This window comes from Nilaparvata lugens, unplaced genomic scaffold, assembly GCF_014356525.2.
Source record: "Nilaparvata lugens isolate BPH unplaced genomic scaffold, ASM1435652v1 scaffold5368, whole genome shotgun sequence".
Lineage (NCBI taxonomy): Eukaryota > Metazoa > Arthropoda > Insecta > Hemiptera > Delphacidae > Nilaparvata > Nilaparvata lugens.
In genome coordinates, this window is record NW_024091221.1 from 1 (window position 1) to 21033 (window position 21033).

At 31.6% G+C, this 21033-nt stretch overlaps 1 protein-coding gene across 2 annotated transcripts; it reads right to left on the reverse strand.

The window, feature by feature from the left end:
- Positions 1 to 1874: 1874 nt before the first annotated feature.
- On the reverse strand, positions 1875 to 16068 carry LOC111046556 (kinesin-like protein KIF18A). 2 transcript variants are annotated; one of them, XM_039444728.1, is made up of 10 exons: positions 15835 to 16068; positions 15185 to 15342; positions 13704 to 14073; positions 10118 to 10317; positions 8312 to 8617; positions 7375 to 7743; positions 6424 to 6600; positions 5433 to 5742; positions 4442 to 4636; positions 1875 to 4009 (listed from the first exon to the last, which is right to left on the reverse strand). In XM_039444728.1, exons 1-10 carry the CDS (start codon positions 16040 to 16042, stop codon positions 3921 to 3923), a joined length of 2382 nt encoding a protein of 793 aa, XP_039300662.1. In that variant the 5' UTR covers positions 16043 to 16068; the 3' UTR covers positions 1875 to 3920. The 2 variants fall into 2 exon arrangements, with proteins under 2 accessions (XP_039300662.1, XP_039300663.1); XM_039444729.1 differs by having other exon boundaries at positions 2607 to 2825; positions 15835 to 16067.
- Between the last annotated feature and the right edge of the window lie 4965 nt (positions 16069 to 21033).

Consider the following 21033-nt stretch of genomic DNA (forward strand, 5'->3'; position numbering starts at 1 on the left):
GATAGAATTTTGGGTTTGAAATTGAAAATTATTTATGATCTAACTTTCTGGACTTTTCAATTGATTGACTACACAATAATTAACGTAGAAATCACTTATTCAAGATCATTATGGCATGGCAGGCCTAAACCCTACTATACTATAGGGTGTTTTTAGCCGAAGAAAAATTTGACTAATATCTTTTTTAACATCAAATATTAACATTTCATAGTTCAATAAGATTTATCTGTTGATATTCAAGTATCAATGAATAATATCTTCTTCTGTCAACTGTCCCTCCTCTTTACATAAAAAATAAACTACTTTCTGTATTTGATGATCAATAATAAAAATTACAATCTTCAATCTTAAAAGTCTACTTTTCATCAATAATATTAACTTCTTACTGTCTTGTGGTGGAAAGTGAAAACCTAAGGTTGATTAAAATAAGACGGAAACCTAATGTTAATGAAAATAAGGCTGAAAAGTTTACTTTTCATCAATACCTAATCACCTTTTTTACTGACTTGTGAATTCTAAGGCTATTAAAAAATACTACATTTTATTCATATGCTAAGGGGGTAAAAACCATAATACAGTACCTATCAACAATTTACCATTAAACTAATGCCTTGTCTGATTTTTCAAATTATATCTATTGTTGTTTGAGGCTACATCTGATTCTAATACAAAACTAAATTGCATTCCTTATCGGTGAATTATTAGCAATATAATCTATTTCTCCTCACATCTCCATGCAATGATAAAATAGAATAGATAGTCCAAGTCTTAATTTCTACCCTTAGATAAAAAAATATATATTTAAACCGTATGATATAGGAACTTATGTTCAATGCATTCACTACAAGATCGAAATTGGATTTACTTACCGAAGAACATTAGACGGGCTCATCTTGATTCGCTTTACGAGATAACAGAGCACAAGTCGTCGTAACTCAATGATACTCGATTGACTAAAGACTGAGAGCTCTGAATTACAAAAGCGCTTTCTACTTGACCTTGTAGTCTACTGTGCGATAAGGGCCAACCCCTTCCTGATAATGCTACTGAGAGAGAGCGAGTAGGGAGTAAATCGTCCATTACTCTCGCTGAATTAACAGCAAGTAATATCAGTAGGCTACCGTACTTGAAACTTACTCAGAAAATCTGGATTTCAATTTTAAACGTATCGTATAATCGGGTATTCTGAAAATCAACACTTCGCTATTGAAAGATATAAACTTGTAAGTTATAGCCGAACTGACATCGGATAGCCTATATTGTTCATACTGGACTTGTCACTGCAGCCCTTCAACCGTATTATAACCGGCTTTCACTTTATTCAATGCATTGTTATCAATCTTGAAAAGAGAAGCACACTCCATCTCCTCATGTTGCAATAGCCTATGCTGAGGCATATTCGTGAAAAATAAGATGTTGACAAATTTCTAAAATTCGACAAAATTATTCTTGTTTTTTGATCGAACAATTATAATCGTTTGTACAGTGTTAGCAAAGCCTCTCTTTGGTCAAATTCAAACTCTAATAGATCTTGTATAAGAGGTCAAATCCAACAACTGAACTTCTATTCAAAAAATAGCATTCAGTATTTTTCTATTTTTAGGTTCGTTTGACACAAATTCCAGTCCAAAAAGTCCCTTCGCATGCCCAACATACTCAACTACTCAAAAGTCTGCATTCGCTTGGCAGAGAGCTTTCGCAAGCGAAGGGATTTTCAATGTTTGTAGATCAGTCTGTGCGACGAGACTAAATCAGTAATAGCTTTGACTAGATTAAATACAGAATATTCTGTATACAGTCAAAGGTAATAAGTAGTCTCATTCTAAGATTCACTCAACAATAAAAAATGAGGAAGGCATAAATGAAAGAAAATATAAGTGGGATTTGTTTATTAAATTATATAATACAGAAAATATTGTTTTTAGGAATCAATCAGAACTTACTTCTACTAATTACAAATATTGACAATTACAGCAAATTAATTTTTAAACTTAGGCTACAATAGGCTGATTATTTCTATAAATGGAATCAATTGTTACAATAGTTTTAAACTGGTCCAAAGGCAATAATTTCTGAACACATCTCCAATGTTAATAATCTTCAATAACTGTAATCAGCACAAAAATATTAGAACTGAGTGCAATTTCATATCTATAAAGACCGAGCACAATAAATTTTCTTAATTTTATAAGACAACATTATAAGGTTAATTTATTTTCAAAAAGGTCACAATTTACAACCAATTTATTAGGTAACTCCAAAATTCTGTTATGATAATATAAATTTTAATTAATCTTGATAAAAATATTATTAAGTTATCTTACATTAAAATAAATTATAGTAAAACATAGTTGTATAATATCTAACACATTCTACATGAGATGGATTACCTTAGAAAGATAGAGTAGGCTATATTATACAGTATGGTCCATGAGGTCCATTAAATTATTCTAAAACATAAAATTTAAGAGAATATATTGCAAAGTGAAGTCTTTGAAGACTTAAATTTTGAATACGTTCCACAAAAATATAAATTGAATGAACAATAAAAAAGCATATAAAACAGAGTAGTAGCCTAGAATAGTCCTATTTCCTGAACAATGTGTTAGAAAATTACTCATGATAATTTAAAAAAATGAATTTTTATAGTTATTAATACCATATTATTATTATCATATTACATAATACTATGATATGATTAGTAAACAAGAAGAGTTAGAATTCCACAGAAAGGATGACATTAATCCATGTAATACATTCAATAGAACATGAAGATTTTATGAGAAATTTTCCACCCAATAAAGTGAAGAGCTTCAACTACATTTCTGAAAAGATAAAACTGATTATATTTTTCCTGTTTTCAAACAACTTAGAATTAATTATCTAAAAAAAAAAGGATTGATATGTGCTGATAAATTTGAGGTTTGGCTTAAATTTGATTAAGTTAAGCTTTGAGAAATATGGAACGTTTCAAAATGAAACTACATTAATTGGATATTGAACTACATCACACTTTTACATTGATTGGGTAGCGTAAAACAAACGCAAAATAATGTCTTGAGTGAAATGTCAAGTGTCACTTATGTGTAAAGCAGAGCATGTAATGTTGCATTGAAAAGTAAATTCAAAAGTTCTAATGTGCTCTTAGCCATGCTTATATTTCGACCAAAGCCAATAAAATTTATAATTCGACCAAAGGCAGGCACGAAAAAAATAGCAAAGAAACATGATTTATATTTTCACTTGTTCATCAATTGATTTTTTCAAAAAAAAAACAGCATTACTTTTACTACGATTGCATGATGTATATGAGCTATAATGGAAATTTATTAGCACTAAACAAACAAGCTGATTAAAAAAAAATTGAAAGTAATCCATACAAATACAACTGTAATCCAATTCACATAATAAGGTCATAAATAACTTTCCATGTCAGTATGTAAACTACAAAGCAGATATAAAGAATACACCTATTAGATTTGACATTAGCCATTCATTGCACGTACACAGAAACACGAAATTCATGCAACATTAAATAATCAATTAGCAGTCTTCTTTGTCATCAATACTTGTGCTTGTAAGAAACTATTTAAACCCTGAAAACCTTCTGAAGGATAATTATTCAGACAATTCAGAACTCAAGTTAATCCACATATTAGGGTTTTTCTCATATTAAATCACCTATTAATTTTTCACAACTTCGTATACTTCTGGTTCTTGTTCAAGTATATAACTATTTGCCTAGTGTTTAGTTGATTATACTATATTATACTACTCCGCAAACTCACCACGTAACTTCTACCCTGGATTGTCACCGATTAGTAGGCCTTCAAATATTAGTGAAAGATAATCCAGGAAGAAGTTATGTGGTGCGGTGTACTCAAGATAACGAATGATAATTCACTTATATCATAAAGGTTTCAAGGTCTAAGTATGGTGGGTTTTCTGACTGGATTACGGCTGACGATTCCTGTTTTACTACGAGCCAAATTCATAAGCGTTGACTTAACTGAAAACAAGATCCCAACATAACATAGAAATTAGTAACTGCGGTAGCATGAAACCCAATTATAAAGCATTCATTAGCACAATTAAAGCATATATATTCTCCATGATGCTTAGAAACAAATATTACTAAAAGATTAAAGCAAAAACAATTGTTCATATACTAAAAGCAACTCAATTAAAATAGTGAATATGATTAATGCATGCACATTCATGCTTCAATGTAATTACTGTACTTTTCTATAATTACCTACACATCAAGTAGGAAAACGCTAACATTAAAGCTCAAATTTAAATGTGTGTAATACCCTACAATTCAGTGATTCTCTATCAGATAATTGTTTTTTTATTAAAAATGAAAATAGAATAATGTGATCTATCTAGAAATATAATCTGATCAAACCAAACTTATTTAGATGAAGTGTTAGTTACTCACTAAGTTTGGGTTTTTGAATGGCCAAGTTAGTACTTTCCATTGCACGAACATTCACAGGCTTCAAAGAAAGAGCTTTTCTGGCTGTCGGAAGTGGCTTTTTGAAAATCTTCTGGATAGATTGATTCTCCTTATTGATTCCCAGGCCAGTATTTGATTTCAGAGCCACTTTCTTGTTTGTAATTATGGAAGTTTTCTCTGAAAAGGAATACATAATTGTTAAAAACAGAGTATTGTAGTGACTGATACGTTCCCTTGTTACAAAAAAAATCGTAATTCAACTAAATAGCTACGTAATTTTTATTAAATTTATTATCTCTTAATATTCTTACCAAAAGAAAATCCGAATTCCTTCTGGAATATTTTGTTTACAGCAATGGTTTTGTGTAATCAACAGTTCGCGTTGGATTTACTCATTCTTCTATAATTCAATATTTTTCAACCATTTCCTGAATGAAGACAAATATGATTATTGAATCTTTTATCAATAAAAAAAATTTGTAGATGAAGGTACTAATTTACAATTAGTATTTCGATATAGCTGAACTACATTAAAAAAAAACAGCTCAATCCTTGTAACTCACAGATACACAGATTTCTATTTACAGTACAATGGTTAATTAAGAGCTATTTTTTCTAACGTCAATCGAATTTTATCGTCGAAGTCGAAACTAATCCAACAGTTGAAACCAAAGTTGAACCATCATATTGGAAAAATACAGAATTGCTGAACAATTGACCTACTAGACAGTGCCGTTGTTTAATGATCATTAAAAAATTGAATCGAATTATCAGTCAAAAATAACAATCCCTCATGATTCCAGTGGAAGGATGTCCGCTTTCGCTTCTGTCGCTAGTTTGCATTTTTTTTTTTTTTGCTTTGTATTTAGCAATGCTCCACCTATCATGTACTCAGTTGTAACAACAAGTAGAAATGAATCTAGGCAACATTTAAAAAAATTGAACTTTCTCATTACGGTATTTAATTTTTCACCTTTCATTATGCGTTTTCCGATGGACGCTGGCTTCTTCACTAAATCTTTGTTAGAGTCCAAAGTTATAGTTTCATTGAGACTTGCAGACGGTTGTTCTACACAGAAAGTGGTGGAACAGATTTCCTCAACTTCTTTCTCGTCAATTGGTTCTATTTTATGGTCAGTTTCCATTTTTGTTGGAGTGCTGAACACTTTTGTTTCTGATGATTTATTCTCACAACTAGAGGTTGGCGTCACTTCTTCACAGACGACCTTTGAGAAATCCTCACTGAAAATCGCCTGGGCGGCATCTTTATCGTCTTCTTCATCCTGCAACAAAACAATCAATCATTATTTATTCTCATACACTAAATTATTTGGAAATTCATTCAAAGTGAAACTCTAACAAAACCGAAGTACTGATCGTTATTTACAGTATTGAAATGATGATTAGAAAAAATTAATGCTGCTTTCAAAATGCAACCACAAAGAGAACGAAATTTAGGTCAATTTGAAAAATATTATTCATTTATTTACAAAGGCAACTTTCTACAAGTATTTTAAACCTAGGTGTTTTCAAAAAGATTTAAAAGAATGAAATTTTAGTTTTCGATAACTATTTTTTGAAGAATCTATTAATAAAAATAGATCATTTATGTTTTGATGTTGTTCCTCATTTGATTTCTTTTATAAAGATAATAGCTGAAATTCCCTAGAGCAAAACAGTGAATGTTATTTAAGTTTTATCTGAAACAAAATTTAATAGTGAAGCAATTGAATTAATATAGTAGATTAATTGAAAATACTCTTCAACAAAAAAAACAAAACCCCTTCTTTTAAGCATGAATAAATTGAAGTACGTGAATTGTGCATTGACTATTTCGTTGAGCTATAAAATCTACAGAACTGATTTCTGGCAAGGTGTAAATTTTACTAACAAATTGAAGGAATTATAACCAATTAATACACAAGTTAACAGAAAAATAACAATATAACAAATATGAGACTTACAAGCGATAGAGAAATTGGTTTCTTCTTTGTAGTTTTATCTTTGAAAGATAATAGATGGTCAATTTTTATCTCAAAATTTGTCATATTTACGACGTGGCCACTGGTGGAGTCGGATTCTTCTTCTTCATTGTCCAGCCACCTAATCGTTTTCATGCCTTCGATAATATTTCTGGAGCACTGCAACAAAATAATTCATAAACGTGAGATAGTCATATTTCTTATTGGTAGATTTAATCTGAAAATTGTGATCCAACTAACTACTGGTAAAAAATATATAAATTTGTGATCTTGCAATAATTTATTTTACATTCAATTACACAGACCTAACTTACTTTTCCCACCAACTCATTATAACATATTGACATTGAACCATTATCGTTCCAAATTAAGTTTGTATTTATCATTACAGTTTGTATTTTTATTTCATTTCAATTTTGATCATTCAGTAGTTATAATTTTGAACTGACATAATATAACTTGAATACCTAAGAATTATTCCATCAGTCCACAGCCCAAATATTATCAACACTAATTATTACCAATTAATACAGAAGTTAGTAGCAGAGAGGAAACACAGTATAACATTCGAAACTACCGCAAACATAATTTTCTGATCTGATGAAATTTTATTGAACAGGTCCAGGACAAGGGAGAGATGCAAATAATTATGATTATAACTGATTAACGGAGCTATGATTTTAACTGATTAACGGATCAATCAGACATTAATATTTCCAAAGAAATATACAATAAATTAGTCTAGCTACTGATGAAGACAAGGCTTTCGATGTATGAAATAGTGCCTGTTGAAAAAGATGGGAAGTTACAATTGATACGGTTGAAATCTATAAACCATATGATACTGTTGACAAAAGTTTAGGATACGAACTATGGTACAGATGAAACAACTATGTTAGGTGATAGCTAAATGAATTTAGATGGTAAACTCACTTGATAAGTCGATTCCATTTTGTCTGTGATCCAATTCATTCCTGACAGGATATTGTAGAACTCGGTGAAAGATTCAAACAGAGTTTTGATAGACTGCATATTCGTTGAACTATCTTTTTGATCAATCATGAAAGCTTTTTTCATGTAATCCAGTTTCACTTCGGTAAGAATTCTATTCAACTTTTCATCTCTCATTTCGAATTCTTTGACCATATCTTGAGTGACTCTGGCCTCTTCCATTTCAATGAAAAGCTTTTGCAGTTTCTCATCACTGCTTTTCTGGCATCTTCTCTGTTCAGCCTGCGCAGAAACCATTGCCTCCATTCGCGCATTGTATTGTCTCAGTGCTTCTTCCACCTTCTCAATTCCCTGGAGAATAAGCTTCTATTATTAAATGAACGGAATTATAGTGAATAAAAATATTGACCTATATACAGATTCATAAGATAAATTTTCATAGTGTATGAGGCTTACTCATGCAACTTGTTGAATCACTTATAATTTTAACATTCACGTTTTTTTTTCTATTTATCAAAAGTGCATTGCATTTATATCATTAGGTATATATTGTCATGTAATAGGTTTCTCTGAACCTAGCATGTGAATGGATAAATCACTTGAGGATAGATCACTTGATTTTTATTCATTTACAAAAATACATAGTCAAATTAATTCAACGAATAAATCTGTGAATTAATGCACTAAATATTTCATTTTATAATGGATGAATATACTGTAGTAGTATGAAATAATGCTTAGGGTCTAGAGCTACCTTGAGAATCAAATCTCCTCTGCTTTTTGAAATGGTTATTTTCAGAGAAATAGCCCATCCTCAATATACAGTAAGAAAAGACGACCTGAATATCATTACTTTCATGTTTTTAATTACGGTATCTATTTTGTCAAACCATATCAGAGCATTATTAAATATACATACCTGGGCTTGGCTTCCAGGTGTTTCCTTTAGCAAATTTGCCATGAACAATTTTCGTTTTTTTCTCAACGCGAGAAGTTTTTGGTTACACTCCAAAGTGAGAATACTTTTCATAATTTCGATTCTTTCATCAAATATCTCATCTAGAGCTCGACACCAGACAGATAAGTCGGAGTTTGGAGGAAAAGATCGTGCCGATGAATGTGCTTTTGTTTGGCTTTTCAGTAGAACGATTTCCTTCTTCAGCTCTTCCACCATTTTTACGTAATGCCCCACATCCAGGTCTACGGACATAGCATTCTTCGTAACCTGAACAAATGAACAGTTAAATATTCATCAAATCATTGTAGAAAACAAAAAGTGGTTGGAAATAATTGATAGCTGTTTTATTTAAACGACTTATCAATAGAAACGAGACTTTTTCAATTTTTATTTCATCATACAAAAAAAAACAGAAGAAAGCTTTTGGAAACAGTCCAAATGTTGACCCCCAAGTTGAACTGAAATATGACGTAATATATATGCACCTTATAACTTTTAGGGCCGGTTTCCGAGCTCGGGATTTAGCTAAGTTCTAGACTAACTGGCTTTAAACTCTGGAGCCAGAAAATTGGCTTTCCGAGTCAGAGCGTTAACGTAGTTGAGGACTTGAATAGACTCTGGAGTTTAGAGATCATGTTAAACCCTGGAGTTTATAATTTCGCTTTCTGAGTCAAGGGCTTATAAGTCCAAGACTTGAATTAGATTCTCGCCTCTTTCCGAGTCAAGGATTTATCAAAAATCGTAAAGTCCAGGACTTAAAACGGCGTGATTTTAAACCCTCGACTGGGGTAGGGTTTAAATTCAAGTTCTAGACTTAACTGAGCAAACACAATTCAGTTATTGTTTTGGAGTAGATAAAAAGCCAAATAGATGTCATGGAATACCTAAATTATTTGGATTAGTTTATCTAAAATCATAATTTATAGTTTGCAAGTTCATTTTGGAATATAATTGTATCAGAATTATGACGTGTAAAAAACTAACCGCATTTTACGACATAACCTAAAAATGTTTAAGCGAAACTAATTGTACAGAATTTCATGCTCAATCTTTTCCACTTGAATTTTCTTGTTCAAATTGTATCTGAAGCCTGATAATTGGGAATCTAAAATCAAACTTTGCATAGATGGGGCGGAGCTCCTGAAATTTTTACAGATATGGGACTTGAGGCAGTTGATAGAGCTTATCAATGACTATTTAAGGTATAAATTTGATCAAAATCGTTGGAGCCGTTTTTGAGAAAATCGCGAAAAACCCTGTTTTTGACAACATTTTCGCCATTTTAGCCGCCATCTTAAATTGCATTTGATCGAAATTGTTCGTGTTGGATCCTTATATTGTAAGGACCTTGAGTTCAAACAAAATTCCGTTAATTGGGAGATGAGATATCGTGTTCACAGACGCACATACATACACATACACATACACACACACACACATATATATATATATATATATATATATAATATATATATATATATATATATATATAGACCAATACCGAAAAACCATTTTTTTGGACTCAGGGGACCTGGAAACGTATAGAAATTTAGACATTGGGGTACCTTAATTTTTTCGGAAAGCAATACTTCCCTTACCTTATAGTAATAGGGCAAGGAAAGTAAAAATCTGAATCAAATTTATAATAGTAACTATTTTAATCATTTTATAAGAACAAATAGAATAAATATTCGAAGATTTATTCTTCATTACTGTGCAATAGTTGAAATAACATTTTAGTGTGGATTGAATTGGATGAAGACTTACCTTTGTTTTAATGTTTTTAGCCCGAGTAGCATACTTGAGAGTGTTGTAAGTATCTTCATACGAAGCCACTGAAGGACTGACATTGGCAATCATAATTGTATGACAGTTTCCACCAAGGGAATCTTTCAAAAGTCGAGTCAATTTTGAGTCCCTGTAGGGAATATGCTTCAAACCATCAGCTAAATTGCATATGCAGTTACCTGAAATTGAAAATAAATAAGTATGCATAGAATAGAATAGAATAGATTTTATTCCTTTAAGCATATAGATTACACAATCGGAAACGTCACAATGTTCAATAAATACAATAAAAAACAATCAAAAACACTGACTATCATATGATTCAGCTCATACATAAATAATGTTACAAACATATATATATAATTCAAATATATTCTCATACACTAAAATTATTGCCAACCTAATATTAATACATTATGGAACGTATATTTAAAAATAATTACTAATTATATCCCTATCCATATCAAAAAATTCTGACAGTGAGTATAGAGGATTTTCTGTCAAGAGAGTTTTCAATCTACGTTTAAACAAAGAAGCAGGCATGGTTCTCACTGAAGCAGGAAACTTATTGAAGATTCTCAAAGAAATTAGCTTCGAATTCATTTGCACTCTCCTCAGCCTAGTATAAGGAACATCAATTTGCTGCCTATTTCTTGTATCATACTGATGAAAGTCCTCCCTACATGGAAATGATTCAATATTTTTTCTCACATTCAGTGACAGCAAAAAGACAAATAAGCTATAAACAGTCATTATTTCTTGGTCAATGAACAACGGTTTGCAGTGGTCCAGGTAGTTAGCATCAGAAATAATTCTAACTGCCCTTTTCTGAATCAGCAGGATTTTTTGGGTATCAGGAGCACATCCCCATAAGGATAGGCCATACAAAAAAGTGCTTTGAAAAAAGGCAAAGTAGGTTATCCTCAAATAATGCCTTGGGACACACTCCCTTAATCTGCGTAAAAGATAGAGAACCCGGCTCAACCTAGAACAGACATAGTCTATATGAGGGCTCCAGGTTAGTCTTTGATCCAAATTTATACCAAGAATCTTAACACTTCTTATATCTCTTGCCTCATCTACTTGTCTCAATCCTAGAATCAGGTTCCATAATGTAGAATATGATGACTGGAAGCTTGCTGATACTTGTATCTCTTATTTTATAACTTTTCCAAAATACAATGAGAACTCACTCAATAGTATTGTACATAATTATAAGTAATATTGAATTGAATGCATTTAGAAGGCAATGATGACAGGAGCTGTTCAATAATGTTGCTGTATGATGGCAACATGTTCAATAAATACAATATTTATATGAACGAGCATATTATCTTTGAACTGGAGAAGGAGTTGGGCCTTGTTCACACGATAGCAGACGTGGACCATGATCGTGTTCATCTTTTATTACCGAAATACTCAGTCCAATATTGTCGTTCACATGATGATCACGCGCCAGGTTTTTGTCACGTCGTTTCCCCTAGTCAGGCAACCACCTCTCATGATCGAGATACAATAGGACTAATAGCGTCGTTCACATGATGATTCTACGTCTCCCGTAGAATCTCTTTCTTCTTTGATTTAGAAAGAATGATTTTTCATCTTTCTTTTAAAATAAATATAGGAGGTTTTCTGATTTCGGATTTGGATTCCAAAAAATCCGAAAATCTTTAAAACGTAAGTTCCATTTTCGAAAGTACCCGAAAACAAGAAAGTTATGGCCGTTTTTAATATAGCTTCCTGTTATCATATAATAATTATAAAGTAAAAACGTACAGGTACTGTACTGTTTGGTTCAGTACTTAAGTACTATAGCTATTATAATATAACTTATACTGTATCCGTGTGAGTAATAAGGTGGAATATTTATCTTGATTTCTGAAAACACCCAAAAAACCAACGTTTTCCTACTGACTAAATAATAGGAAATAATTCTTCTAAATTGTGAAATGAATTGTTGAATGAATTCTGTAATCAATTTTATGATTATCATAAGCTAGCATCAAAGTCGCCAGGCTGATCTGAACAATTTATGAATTTCTCAGAATGCAGCATCCACTGAGCAATTCTAACCCAAACACAAGTATTATTTCCTGTTACACTTGGAATAGAATGACATCAATCTTTTATTCTTTCAATTTCTATTATTATCAAAATTTCCTGTTACACTTGGAATAGAATGACATCAATCTTTTATTCTTTTAATTTCTATTATTATCAAAATTGGACAAAACTTATGAAGTGATAAACATAACCTATTTTTGGACAATTTCTATCCAAATTTGGGAAAGGAACAGTTGTGGGTTTTAAGCATGTTGTTCGCAATCATTCATAGTAAAGAATGATATTGTATCTATCAATGTATAAATAGATAAATTATCATTAGATCGATTGAGATCAGCACAACGTATGTTCATAATATATTTTATTGATTATATTTGATGATAATTAGATTGTTGAATAACAATTGAAATCGTGACAACGTAAATAACTCAGTAAAGATAGACCTACCGTACAAAATTTATTTTTCTCGTATTTCATTTGGTTATAATGGGAGATGATTTCTGATTTCATATTTTTAAAGTATTATTTTTTTTTTAATTCAACTTTCCAAGTTTTAAAATGTTCATGTTTAAACTTTTAGGGCCGGTTTCCGAGCTCGGGATTTAGCTAAGTTCTAGACTTTAACCGGCTTTAAACTCTGGAGTCAGAAAATTGGCTTTCCGAGACAGAGCGTTGACCCGAATAAATGTCATGGAATACCTAAATTATTTGAATTAGTCCATCTAAATTCATAATTTATAGTTTGAAAATTATTTTGGAATAAAGTTCTTCATAATATTATGCGTAAAAACTAACTTTATTTTACGACTGTGACATAACCTAGAAATGTTCAAGAAAATTAATACAAGGATTGCCTTGGAATTTATATATCAATCTGAATATTATTAATCAATGTCATATTCAACATATTAATAATAATAATATAACAACAATAAATTATTATTCCAGTTTCTTTTCAAAACAAATACGTTTTCAAACTCAATAGCATAATGAAATTTTTATTCCAAAATCACTGGTTAGGATCAATGATCAATAATAGCATAACGTAAAATGAAATGTTTATTCATCAACCTTTCAAATGTTTTGCTCTGAATAGGCCTACAAAGAAATCGAAACGTATTTTTACAAAATAGTTTGGAGATCATGCTCATTTGAATTATCCCGCTGCAATCAGCTGTTTCCGTTTTGCTATAATGCCGACAATACAACAGCAAAATATTGTGAATTTCCCTCATGTTTACTGCGTTAAAGTCCTGGACTCAAATAAGTCGAGATCTTAATTTACCCCGGAGTTTAGAAGATAAAATCGTGACTCAGAAAGTCAATTTAGACCCAAGCGCTTATTTTAGTCCTGGACTTTGTAAGTCCAGAACTTATAGATTCTGAGCTCGGAAACTGGCCCTTTAAAATGTTTAAAAACTTCTAAAAACCTTTACCTGTCCTTTTGTGAGGGACCAGTTAGCATTGAAATACAAAGTAAAAGATCAAATTTTGTACTCACCCAGTGCCAGAAGTGACTTATTAATGTTGGCTCCTTCCTTGAAACGCAAGCCACTGCAGCCAGTGACCATTCCTCTTTCAGAGCCAGCCAAATCAATCATGGATAGTTTGACAATTTTCACTTGGTTGCCATTCTTGGTGGCCATTCTGACATAGACCTGAAACACAGCGTGTGACCTTGACGATTCGGCATTTGCATCGGTGGGGTGTTGGGTGCGATTGCGATTGCCCTCAGCCAGCTTCTCCAGCAGATGATCGGCGTTGACTATGTCCTCCACCTTCAGGCCAGCAATCGTCACTCCGGTTGCGCTCTCTCGAAGGTGCATCGGGCCTGACGGGTTTAGAAGGTTGTGCACGTTTTCATTGTACACCTGTCGAAATATTTCATTTCATTTACTCATGCAAATAAACAAAATAATACTGTACAGTAGTTTAATTGGCTAAATAATAATATGTAAGAGACACACAATCAATCCTGTAGAACTCGTTGGAGATATTATTTTATTCTATGTATTTATTGATTTGTTGTAATGATAGAAGTGCAATATAATGCATAAATCCAATTTGAGTTTTGTTATAAAGAAAGTATGTGTTAGGTAGGCCCTTACACAAGATTGGTGACAGAGTGTTTATTGGTAACTATAGACCAATCTCACTGGTCAGTAATTTTGCAAAAATTCTAGAGAAACTCATGAAAAAACGTGTGATGAATTTCCTAGAACATAATGAACTGTTGTCTTTTAATCAATATGGATTTCGTGTAGGTAGGAGTACAGAGGATGCGATTTTTAGGCTGACATGGGTTACGTGACAGAGAAAAAGTAAATAAATAGAAGTAAAATCGTGTAAATGGAATGAGTGGAGAATGGCGAAAATTGATTAATGCTTGGGTATGATAGAAGAAGTATGTTTCATTCTAAATAATGAGGGAAGTTTTTCAAAACAAATTTATTCACTCGAAATTCATAAAATATAGAACAACAGGTTACAAGTGAACAAGATACTACTCAAAAAAAGTACAGTAAGTAAATAGAATGTTAGACAAATGGAACCTCAAGAAAACAAAAATATTGTAATGTTATCACATTGGTGTGACGACGGAGTGATTTTCTAAGCTGGTTAAATGGTTAGATTCGACGCAATCACCGTCATGCGATTCATAATGATTCGTGAAATGCTAGAAAGATAACGACACCTCAATATAATAAAAGTACTGGAAGATGCGCGATTAGAAGTGATGAGTGGTTGAGGATCGGTTTGATCACTTATATGAGAAAATATATGTTAATCCGGCGTCTGTTTTGTTGTTATAGACTAACAATATTAATGTTAGTAGTCTGATTGTATTAGAGAACAGCATGATTGTTGGCTCAACTCTATATGTATGATTACTTTGAACAAATAAATTGTTTATTATTATAAAAAAACTGTTGGAGAGATTCAAGTTGGGTATTCTTATAGTTTGAATATTCTATATTTTACCTCAACAAACGTAACTCCCACTTGAAAATTTTTATCTGCTTTGACTTTTTCAATCTGAGCATACAATTCGACCATGGTGTGGTACATTATTCCAGGATTCTCTCTTGACCCCAGCATAGTGTGAGTTTTTCCTGAGCCAGTAGCACCATACACAAATACTGAAACAAAAAATGTCAAGAGGATGATACATATATTACATAAAATCATTGGATTTTTTATAAAGTATTGAATTTCAATCATTTGATTTCAGATACGATTTTACTGACTCAGTTTTAATATACAGTACATTTTTCATAATCAACTCACATTGAACTCAAAATTAACATTCTTGAAGAAATATTGAATGCTAGGTAATATCAATCCTGATTTAATGGTTTTACAATAAAATGATAGCTCCTCAAATAGATGATTGAAAGGTTAAGATGAATGATTCTAGAAGATTACATTTTATAAATAAACAAAAACCATACCGGTAATAATGTTTGTTGATCATTAACAAACAATATATTACTGTATATGATTAACCTTTGCCAAATTGGGAAAAATGATAGAAAAGTGCAGTTGAACTACAAATAGAAGATCAAGTTAACGAGCAATCTAATTCATGAAACCAAAGTTAAAATCATTTGTGAAGATAACAAGTGGGCTACCTGAGCAGTTATATCCTTCAAGAAGATTTGAAATTATACTGCGAGTGGTTCTGTTGTATACGTCGACATTTGTGGCTTCAGCGTTAAATACACCATCGAAAAGAAATCCCATTTCTTTCGGCTGCTTCTTTGTCATGTCCCTCATTTTCTGTTTCACACCACGAAAAAAGAACTGCTCCTCTTCCTCCTTGGGATCAAAAACCAGCATTTTCGAATCCACGACTCTTAACACGCTTCTGAAAGTCCAAACAGTCGAAACAAAATGTTTGAATGTTGAATTAACAGAAGACAGAGACCAGACATCGATTGGAAAATAAGAATTCTACTAAGAATATACGTGAAGATTTGAAAAATGTTTACAATGATTATCAATTAAGATTTATTTATACACTTGATTTTTTGTACACTTTACATAAAACAGAGATAGACGACGTTCATTGGAACAAGTACTACAAGCAAAGTTTGGAACATAAACGTTAAATCCTTCTCTTGAACAGCAATGTCTAGAAGGAACTTTATTTACAATCCAAAATACCTAAATTCATTCAGTAAAAATATTTGTTTGGAAATAAAAAAGCTGAAACAACTGATTTAAAGCATACAGGATTGATGAAAATTGCTTAATATTTCTTTTACAATGATAATTTGAAAGTAGGTTTCATTGGGGATCCTATTCAGATTAAAAAAACTACTTTTCTGTCGCTTCAAAATATTAGTCAGCCATATTGGATCCAACTTCATTTTTTTAAATAGGAAGGTGGTCATATAGGTAGGCTAATACATGATTTCAATACAGAATTCCAAGATAAAATGAATGATACACCTAGAGTTTTCAAATTATAACAAACTCATTCGCATAATGACGAAAACCGCTCATCTATATAATATTTTAAAGCGTTTTAAAGATATTCACATTTGAAGATACTAATGAGTATACAGAAATGAAACACTACATTAGAAATATGACATATATTTTTATTTCAAAGTGTTAAATATGTTAGTGGATGTTACTATGAGTGTTTACTAACACCACAGACAATATAAGTAACATACTTCCTCAATGCTAACACTTGAAAAAGTAAAATTTAATAGTTTTGGTTGTTTTTACATTTTCAATGTACTCATCTATTTCATTTTTGTATGAGTATATTTGAATGTGAATATCTTTACGGTTTGAAATATTGATTTATCAAGATATCGGGTTTCACCATTCAATTTCACTTGAAATTGTATATCGAAAGCACGTATCATATGACCACCTTACCATTTGAAAAAATCTGGTGTGGCGCACTCACACAACTTTCCTTGCCGTTATGAAAATTGATCACCTGACGCTAGTGTTCACGCGCATCTCAAGTCTACTATTCAAAGATCTGAGCCAGCTGGTAACAGGACAATAACGCTGGAGACACACGAGATCTGCTATCTCTTCATAGTGAATGATTTAAAAGAATCAACAGTTGCCAACAGTTTGCAATTAAATAATCACATTTTCTCGAATTTCGAGCTTATTTTCAATTTTAGGTGAAAATGTTACTGAACATTACTTGTAGAAATTTTCATGCTCAATCTTTTCCACTTATTTTTTTTTTTAATTGTATCTGAAGCCTGATAATTGGGAACCTAAAATAAAACTTTGCATAGATGGGGCGGAGCTCCTGAAATTTTTACAGATATGGGACTTGAGGCAGTTGATAGAGCTTATCAATGACTATTTAAGGTATAAATTTAACGAATTTCTAGCTTATTTTCAATTTTAGGTGAAAATGTTACTGAACATTACTTGTAGAGATTTTCATGCTAAATCTTTTCCACTTAATTTTTTTTTTAATTGTATATGAAGCCTGATAATTGGGAACCTAAAATCAAACTTTGCATAGATGGGGCGGAGCTCCTGAAATTTTTACAGATATGGGACTTGAGGCAGTTTATCAATGACTATTTAAGGTCAATTTTGATCAAAATCGTTGGAGCCGTTTTTGAGAAAATCGCGAAAACCCCTGTTTTTGACAACATTTTCGCCATTTTAGCCGCCATCTTGAACTGCATTTGATCGAAATTGTTCGTGTCAAATCCTTATTAGTGTAAGGGCCTTAAGTTCCAAAATTCAAGTCATTCCGTTAATTGGGAGATGAGATATCGTGTACACAGACACACATACACTCATATACCTGGAGAGGTGACCTTGAGAGGTTGTGAATGAAAGTCCAACATAATTTCGCTCCTGGGTTTTGGAAGATTTTGTGTTATAAATAGTCACGGATAAGTACAAATTTTGTGTTTATTTCATTATTAATTGTTTCTTGATCATTTTATCATTTTGTTTTAGATTTTAATTCTAAATTCTATTTTAATAAGCCAAACACCGTTTAGAGGTTAGTTTGAGGTTAGGTTTTCGAGATTTAAAAATAAACATAGATAGTTTACTTGACTAAAATTATAACCAAATTAAAATCCTATCATTTATAAATCAATTATTATTATTGCAAGTAATATAATTTCTTAGATAGGAAGATGAGCTCAAGTAGAACACCGAAATTTAATAATAGAAATGTAAACATAGCGGGAGTACTTACGCATTCCCAAAACCAAAATTCAAAAACGCCAAAACCAAAAACCCCAGTTCTTCAAACTACTTTAGCCGAAAAAGTTGCTCAACTACAAAGTAGCCACACTAATTTAAAAAACCAATTAGAAGTAACTCTAAAAACGTCTGAGGAAGAAAGGTTAGGGATGGTAGAAGAAATTAAATCTTTGGAACTGATTATAAAATTACAAGATGAAGACCATAAAAAAGAAATACTAAATCTAAAAAATCAATGTAGTCTAATGTCGGAGGAAATAAAGAAACTAAAATCTAAATTTGATAATACTAAATGTATGATAGAACCTCCGTCCAAATGCAAAAAAATAGAATCTAACCTAAATGATGGGAAATGCTCTGAAAATGGTCGAAATAAAACGTACAGTGAGGTTTTGAAGACAGCAACCAAAAATATAGCTGAGGGAAATAAAGATAGGAAAGGGAGAGTTCTGCTACTGATGTCCAGTCATGGACGTGATTGCAGTGATCTCCTTGATAAAAGATTAAAAAATAATTTGATGTACAATGTTTTTCAAGCCAAGTGCATCAATTAATGCAGTTGTAGAGTCAGCTAGGGAACAAACTAAAGACTTTGATGAAAATGACTATCTAATTGTACTGGGTGGCTCAAATAATATAAATGAACCTAACTTGAATCATCTTCCTCAAGTAACAGAAAAATCAAGGAAATTGTGCCACTCAGCAAAAAAAACAAACTTAATAATAAGTACTATTCCTAATAGGTTTGATAGGCCAGAATTAAATGAAGCAATCAATTCGACAAACAAATTAATCCATAATACAATCAACAGCCTAAAAATAAGAATTCTAAACAACTGGGGATTTGTTTTCTAAATGAAAGGCTGAAAAGACATAACTTCACTAATCATGGGTTGCATCTAAATCGATCTGGCAAAGTAATCTTTTGTAATAGATTGGCAGAGCTGATTGAAAGCCGTTTGCAATCCTCTGGTTTAAAAACAGTCAAAAAAACAAATAACGATTTTTTAGTAAATTGGCTCAAACAGGGAAAGGGAAATAGCTACAAATGCTAGAGATAGAGTAGCACAAGATGGTAAGGTTTTTAGTATTTATCATCAGTATTAATATTATATTATATCAGTATAAATATATAAATATATATAAATATATTTAGTATATTCATATATTTAGTATATTTAGTATATTTAGTATATTCAGTATATATAAATATTATATCAGTATCAAATATTCAGTATCTTTGCAACAAAATTGACAGATTAGAAGTATTTCTTAAACAGGACGATCCTGACATTGTTATTTTCACAGAGCATGGCTTAAAAATAAAGGAAATAAATCAAGTTAGGATTCCAGGCTATTCACTGAGATCAGAATTTTGTAGAATAGCTCATAGAAGTGGTGGTGTATGTATATTCACTAGCAATGCTAAACATACCCAAACTTATGAACTGGATTTTGTTAAGAGATATTCTGTTGAGATGGATTTAGAAGTGACAGGACTAAGGATAAAAATTGATGATCGATTCGAGGTAGCAGTGTTAGGTATCTATAGGTCACCAAATGGAGACTGGCAAAAATTTTGTGAGCTGCTCCATACACTTTTGGAAATTACAACCGCTCGTTTCACAAATGTTATAGTAGCAGGAGATTTCAATACTGATTTTGCCAGGCAGGATAAAATGACAGAGGATATTAGAGATATTATTAATATGAATAATTTAGAAATTAAGGTCCACGAATATACAAGAGTAACTCGAACTTCACAGACAATTATTGATAATATCCTCACAAATATAGAAGGTTGTAATGTCAGGTTAGGTAGCTCAGATCTATCAGATCATAACTATCAAATTTTAGATGTTAAGTTGCAGGGCCAGAATCCAGCAGAAAAAAAACTGTTGTGAAAGAAATTCAGCAATATGAGCTAGGAAATATAAATTGTTTGAAGCAGGAACTGCTTCAAGAAAATTGAGTAGTGTTTATAACAGTTGTAACCTAAATTACAAATATAAGCAATTCATTGATACTCTAAGATTTCACATTAGTGTATGCTGTCCGATAAAAAAAGTCAAAGTAAAAAGTAAATTAAACAAAGTAGATGAATGGATAACTGAAGATATTCTTACTCAAAGAAATATTGTTAGGGAAGCTTATGAGGAATTTAAATTAGTGAGGGATGTTCCGAGTGAGGTCAAATACAAATGTCTAAAGAAAAACTATGCAAAAGAAGTGAGGAAAGCTAAGTGTAAGAAAACAGCTGAAATATTAACAACTAGTACCAATTTCAACTCTGCTGTTTGGGAGGTATTAATAGAAATAGGAGAGCAGCTCAAAAAGATACAGTTACTAATGTCCCTAGGATAATCGATGAACATGGAAATTATATGGATGATAGTATAGACATTTGTAACTTTTTCAATAAATATTATCAACAGGTTGCATATAATCTCCAAAAGTCACTGACACTAATACTTATAATACAACTACATTAAATGCTGAGCCAATTGAAAAGGTATTTAAATTTCATCCATTATCAAGAGATGAGTTGTCAAGAATAATAAAAAATTTGAATAACAAAAAAACAGTAGGATTGGATGGGGTCTCAAGCAAAATTT

Coding starts and splice junctions, on each gene's coding strand:
- LOC111046556 (XM_039444728.1), bottom strand. CDS start 16,042: ATGCTGGTTTTTGATCCCAAGGAGGAAGAGGAGCAGTTCTTTTTTCGT. Junction 10,318..13,703: donor TAAGTCACTTCTGGCACTGG/GTGAGTACAAAA, acceptor TTTCAATTTCAG/GTAACTGCATATGCAATTTA. Junction 5,743..6,423: donor AACCAATTTCTCTATCGCTT/GTAAGTCTCATA, acceptor GTTTTGTTGCAG/GATGAAGAAGACGATAAAGA.